The sequence below is a fragment of the Hakea prostrata genome, chromosome 11 (genome assembly GCF_041222555.1).
Source record: "Hakea prostrata isolate BN-2017 chromosome 11, UWA_Hpros_2, whole genome shotgun sequence".
NCBI classification, from domain to species: Eukaryota; Viridiplantae; Streptophyta; class Magnoliopsida; order Proteales; family Proteaceae; genus Hakea; species Hakea prostrata.
The window spans coordinates 8914536-8920471 of NC_142610.1; the positions used below are offsets into that span (position 1 = coordinate 8914536).

Sequence of the window (5936 nt, forward strand, 5' to 3'; positions counted from 1 at the left end):
TTAGAGAGGAAAGGGAGAATCTGACTAGGAAACTATTTACTATTTATATTGGGGACGTTAGCAAGCTAGGAAGCTCTGATCGTTGTTAGCGAAATTGCAAGGTAGGCCTTGCAGGGGGAGAGCTGCTGCTCTCAGGAAGGTAGGAGAGATTCTACTGCTGTTTATTACCTCAAGTTGCTGTGTTTTGTTCTGTTCCTCAATTCAGTAATTAATAAAACTAGTAATAACATTTTCTTAAGCTAATTTTGTTATGTGCTTACTGCATTTTCTGAGATTGATTGTGGACCGTACGTGGGAGGTGGGATTGCCATTGTAAAGCTAGATTCTGGGGCTTAACAAAAACAACTAGCAAGTTTCAATGTAGAGGAATGAACCCTAAGCCTTTTCTTTTTGCACCAACACAAGATTTGCTTCTAGGCATACTAACATTTGGAAGTACCAGCAAAACTACAGATGAAAGTCAGCAGAGAACTTGAAGGCTTCCATTTGCCCCTCGGATGCCTGCAAGCTATGCTGGATGATGCAATGGGACCCATTAAAATCTGGTTCTTGTAAGGGAAGGAAAAGGAAAAAGGTCCATGAATTTATGTTAGATAATATCTAGATTAGCTTGCTATGGTCCAGCTCTTGATTGAGACAGGAAGTATCCAATTAAGTTTCAAAACTCACACAAATTAGTATTTCTTAGGTAGGTTCATCCAAAAGTTTTTGGTACTTAAGACACCCCAACTGACACATTATGCAACATCCACAAATAATAATAATAATAATAATAATAATAATAATAATAATAATAATAATAATAATAATAGAAGATAAAAGTTATGCAGTGCAATAGAAAAAAAATAACACGTAAATGAAAGCACATATTATTTGATATTCATATGTCAACAAGCTACACTATTTCCAAGTAATAGCCAATTCATAACTTACAAGTATTTCTCATTTTTCACTCTTCATCTGTGCCAATTATGATCCAGAATGTAGTGTTTGAAGTAAAAGAATCGAAGTCATTTGAGACTATCGTCTGTTTCAAGACAAGGAGGCATGACCTAAAACTTCCCGACATCTTTTACCTTGACAAGCATGTTTTTGGAACACGCTGAGAAATGAGTTTTGCAGTGTCCTTCCACCAAGAGATCTGCATTTCTTTCTCAAGGAGGTTGTGCTGGGAACAATCCAAAGCAAACTCTAGCTCAGCTATTCTCTCTTGCTGTCTTGCTTCCAATACCTCATGTAATCTCCTCTCAAGCTCAAATGGACAAATTCCATTGTGCTCAGTGGTATCTGAATCACGAAAATCATTCACTTCCTCAAAACATCTGCTTACCAGCGCATCGTTCTCAACGATGACCTGTTATTATCAACATTTAGTGGTTTAAGTAAGATACCAATTACAAACAAAAGGTTAAGTGGAAAACATGATCGTTAAGCCCAAGATTTAACCAAGAACTTACTTTTTGGAATCATGAGTGATATTAAATTAAAAGCCTTAAAAATCACAGAGAGCAGTAATCTACAAGAAAAAGAGCTGGTAACATTCATTCTGTCTTTAAAAAGCATTTACTTTTAAAATACTTAAGAACTTATCCTTCACGTTTAGATGAATCCAGGATTTGCAAGTCATTCTAGTATACAAAGATATTGATAGCAGTTGAAAAGAAAATTTGCAGTACGAAATTTGTGTTTGGAACATCAATTCCATAAGTTCTCAAGTGAATACCTTACCAATCATGTAAGTTTGATAAAGCCTAAAGTGCTGTATTTTACATAGCAAAACATGTAAACAACTAACACAAATATGACAGGTTCTAAAACAAGTAATAAACCCATAAAAAATAAACCTATCCCGCGTCAAACCGGGACAGAACTCATATAGGTAAACTGGCAGAACACTTAACTGTTGGTTTGCATCAAATGAGCAGGTATACAGCAACAAGATAGGCAAAAACAATATGAAGGAAACAACAATTAACTACTGTAATGGAAATAAAACTTGACCTCAAATCAGGGGAAAACCATTGGGAGATCAAATGCAAAAAAAGAAAAAGGAAGGATAAAATTAACTAACCAAAATTTTGTTACTCTTTTTTCTTCACAAATGAAAGAACATAAAAGGTTAGGAAGACAGAAAAGGAGAAATAGAAGTGGTGATAGGAGACTCTCTCAGTCCAGGGCCTCCCATCCGTGATCTCCATTACTGCCTCTCACATCTTCAACCATAGCTCTCTTCTCTTCAGTCTTTCTCCCCTTTCTGCTCAGCCACATACACTTATTATAATCATCCCATCAATGGTTGCAAAATTAGCAACTCCCAAGTATAGGAAGGTTGATTGGAAGCCAAAAAATAAACTTGCTGTAAAATGGAAACTCTAGCTATTCACTCAATACCAATGCTAAAAAAATAAAAACCAACAGATCGTATTCTAAGAAATTGGCAGCATCTCATCCCACTCTGCAGCAAAAATTGAGCCCATTCATGTGAACTAACACTATTCCATGAATCAATCATTTTAATTTTAATTTTTTTTTGGTGAACTCTGCCTCAGTCTTCTTCATGCTGCTCTAGATCAAATATACGCTGCACATGAGGTGGCCAGCAGATATACTAAATGGTCCCTCAACTAAAAACAAACAGAAGTCAATGTTAAACATCAATTGATTGCCCTCAGTTGAATTCAAAATGGACACAGAAGGCTGTTGATAAACGAAAGAAGAAAATAATATTAATACACTTGGATCGAAAAGCAACAATGTGACTTGTATGTACGAGTATATGACTAATGAAATGCTCAGCATGCCACATACCTCTCCCCTTTCCGGGAGCAGATCCCTTGGTGAATCTTGATTACAAAAGTTGTACTGCAAAAGTTCTAGTTCAGCTTCAAGTTCTGCTTCCAGTTGACCAATTGCCACTGGGCATGCCTCTCTTCTCCGTGAATCACATTTTGGTGATTGATTGCAATCCTTTCTTATTTCAGTCTCTACTAAAGCATTAGATGTTTGATGATTTGGAATGGTAGAATGGTAGTTAATCCTACCAACACCATTGGAGTTTCCAGGGGAATGAGAGAGCTCATTATTTGCCTCAGACTCAACAGAGTATAGATCTCTCCTATGCATTCCACCTTTAATTTCTTTGACAAGTATTTCCATTTGTATCCGCAGCTCTGTCATCCTCTTGAACTCATTTTTGCTTTCAGCAATAAGAAAACCTAGGCCAACACCAAGACCCAAGTTGAAAGACAGCTCATTTGTACATATTCCTGAATGTTCAACCAAGCAAAAGAAATACAAAAAGTTAATGTGGCTGCTGAAAAAAAATGCAGAATCAATGTCTCCTTTCCCATTTCATTTGCATGCAAAATGATCTATGAAAGAAAAATAATATCGCCATACATTAAACTGCTTTCTTTTAGAATGCTTGATTGGTAATGATTATAAGATACTGATGGCAAGGGCGCTGTTAACCTCTTATCAAGATAATGAGTCCTGAACCACCAAATACATGAAACCCTGAGCTTGAGTAGGTTGACATCATGGTTCGTCACATTGTTTAAGGGTTGAATAACCTACTCAAAAAGGGGAAAAAACAAACAACAACAAGACATCAAGCAAGCAAACGGCGTGTACAGTCACATAAAACAATATGGTGAAGATGAACAAAGTTCACTCATTTTGTTTAACGACAACAACCAAATGAAAACATAAAACAACAACTGGATTACAAGAACAGAGGAAGAATAGAAACAAAGAAGCCCAAGAAGATGAACATTACAAGATGAAACACAGCATAAAGATGAAAAGGAAAAGACATCAAACAGCTGACACGTGAACAGCAATTACTGATTGTAAGTTGACCAAACCTGGCGGAAACAAAACGCCCAAACAACATGCAACACCATGGCTGCAAACAAGAACGGACACATATCAACGCTCCAGTGGAACTCGATCTAGCTAGTGCAGTATCGGCAGCAATTTGAATTGGTGCAGTGGCAATTAAATGCAGCAGTATTCTTTTTCCGCTTGCATAACTTCATTCAGTTACCAAAACTTCCTCATCACTTCTGCATAACAAATCAGAAAATCCAACCCCCCCCCCTTTTTTTTCTTTGCAACGGCTCCTTCTGAACAATCCAAGAAATCTAAATATTATCTTTCTGATTCCCCTATGAGTTCAAAGGAAAGAGAAGAAACCCTGGTCCGATCGTGCAATCTAAGGGGCAATTCAGATCATTGAAATCAATCTGAATACCCATGACAGTATCACAAGTTCATGATTGTAAATCTCACAAGCACCGAGATAGCAAACCATCTACATGGTTTTAACTCAACTAATAGGGACCAAGTTGATCAGTTTAGCTCAAATGTGAAACTCTACTCAATAATTAATTTTCTAGAAGCAGGAAATGCAAAACAGAAGAGATCATAAGCCGGATAGATTGAGAACCACAATGACAAACTACCAAATCAAATGCTGTATATGAATAGAGAGCTCCACAAACAATTGGCAAAATTAGAACATAAACTAAGGATCAAAAAATTACCTGACGATTCAACAATCTTAAAATTTCTTGAAGAATCTTCCACGCGAGAAGATGATGACTCGCATCTCTCTCCATCTATCTGGCACCCTAATAATAAAGACCCATCAATCGATTTGCTCTCATCTTCCCTTCCTCTTCCCGATTCGTCTGTTCTCCTCTCCTCTGCCTCCACTAGCTCTACCTTGCTTTCGGAGTTGCTTGGCTCCCTTGACCCCGACTTGAGATAAGACAGGCAACGAGACAAAACCCGTCTCGGAGAGGAACACAAAGAACCACCAGAAGAACCTTTTCTTCGTCTCTTCCCACCAGAATCAAGGATATCGGCGATTCGCATATCATGCTTTCGCTCTCTGCGGGAGCGAAAGATCCTCATATTCTTAATCTTCATTTTCTTGATTTCTTCCTTTTTTCGATCCTATTCCTATAAAACTAATAAAAGAAGATTGCCAGACGTTCCACATTTAAAATCTGGGAGATTAAGGAGGCACAGATAAAGAAATTGACGTCTCTGACTCATTTTCCAAAGCTGCACTAGATCCATCTCTATCATATTGCATTTATGATTGGGCAATAACGCAAGATGAAAGAAAACCCAACAACAAAATCAAATCTTCTTCTTCAATGAGAAGTTCGTCTCCTGGTAAAAAGAAATTATTGAATTTAAGTCGCCCACCAAACTTTTCTCTGTCACCTGCAAATTCTTCAGACACCGTATATCTTGCGCTCTAACCGAAATGAAAAATCTCATGCGGGAATGAAATAATTTAAATCCTGAGGGCTTCCGCCATTTCTCTGACAGTATTTTCCACCCTTGTCTTATTCAATTTACTAATCAGACCCTATAAAGTAAAAATATATCAAATGCCTCCTCAGCAGTTGAAAAAATTGCAGTTAAGTGTTGATGCAAACAAGTTAAATACTTCAAAAGGACAACAATAGTCCTGAATGAAGTAGAGGTGATATTGAAAATTAATAAGTAAAAACTCACTGAAAAATAAATTGAATAACTCAAAAATTGCATTAATATTAGAAAATAATTTAAAAGGTAGCATTGGGAATTTCCTTTTATTTTTTTCTAGATACTAAGTTATGTGACATTATGACCATGGAAATATATTTTTTGTCCTTATAAAACATTCCATAAAATATTACATGGTAACAAGAAAAACATAATATAACAAGTCTCATTATTCCATTTACAGATTGTAAACTCACGTTTAGAATTAGGGATTGTCTCATGAATAAATTCAGGTTAATTGCCAAAATTTGTAAACAACAGTAGCTTAAGAAGAAATTGCTCCGGCACTCCAAAATAGAAGCTTTTAATTTTTTATATACTATTATTGCATTTTATCTTTCTGTTGCCAACTGAAGCAACCCGTTGAGGTT

At 36.5% G+C, this 5936-nt stretch overlaps 1 protein-coding gene across 1 annotated transcript; it reads right to left on the reverse strand.

Annotated features, from left to right (window-relative positions):
- Nucleotides 1-857: 857 nt before the first annotated feature.
- On the reverse strand, nucleotides 858-5265 carry LOC148999947 (protein POLAR LOCALIZATION DURING ASYMMETRIC DIVISION AND REDISTRIBUTION-like). Its single transcript, XM_089141094.1, has 3 exons — nucleotides 4548-5265; nucleotides 2809-3266; nucleotides 858-1354 (listed from the first exon to the last, which is right to left on the reverse strand). Exons 1-3 carry the CDS (start codon nucleotides 4933-4935, stop codon nucleotides 1073-1075), a joined length of 1128 nt encoding a protein of 375 aa, XP_088997220.1. The 5' UTR covers nucleotides 4936-5265; the 3' UTR covers nucleotides 858-1072.
- Between the last annotated feature and the right edge of the window lie 671 nt (nucleotides 5266-5936).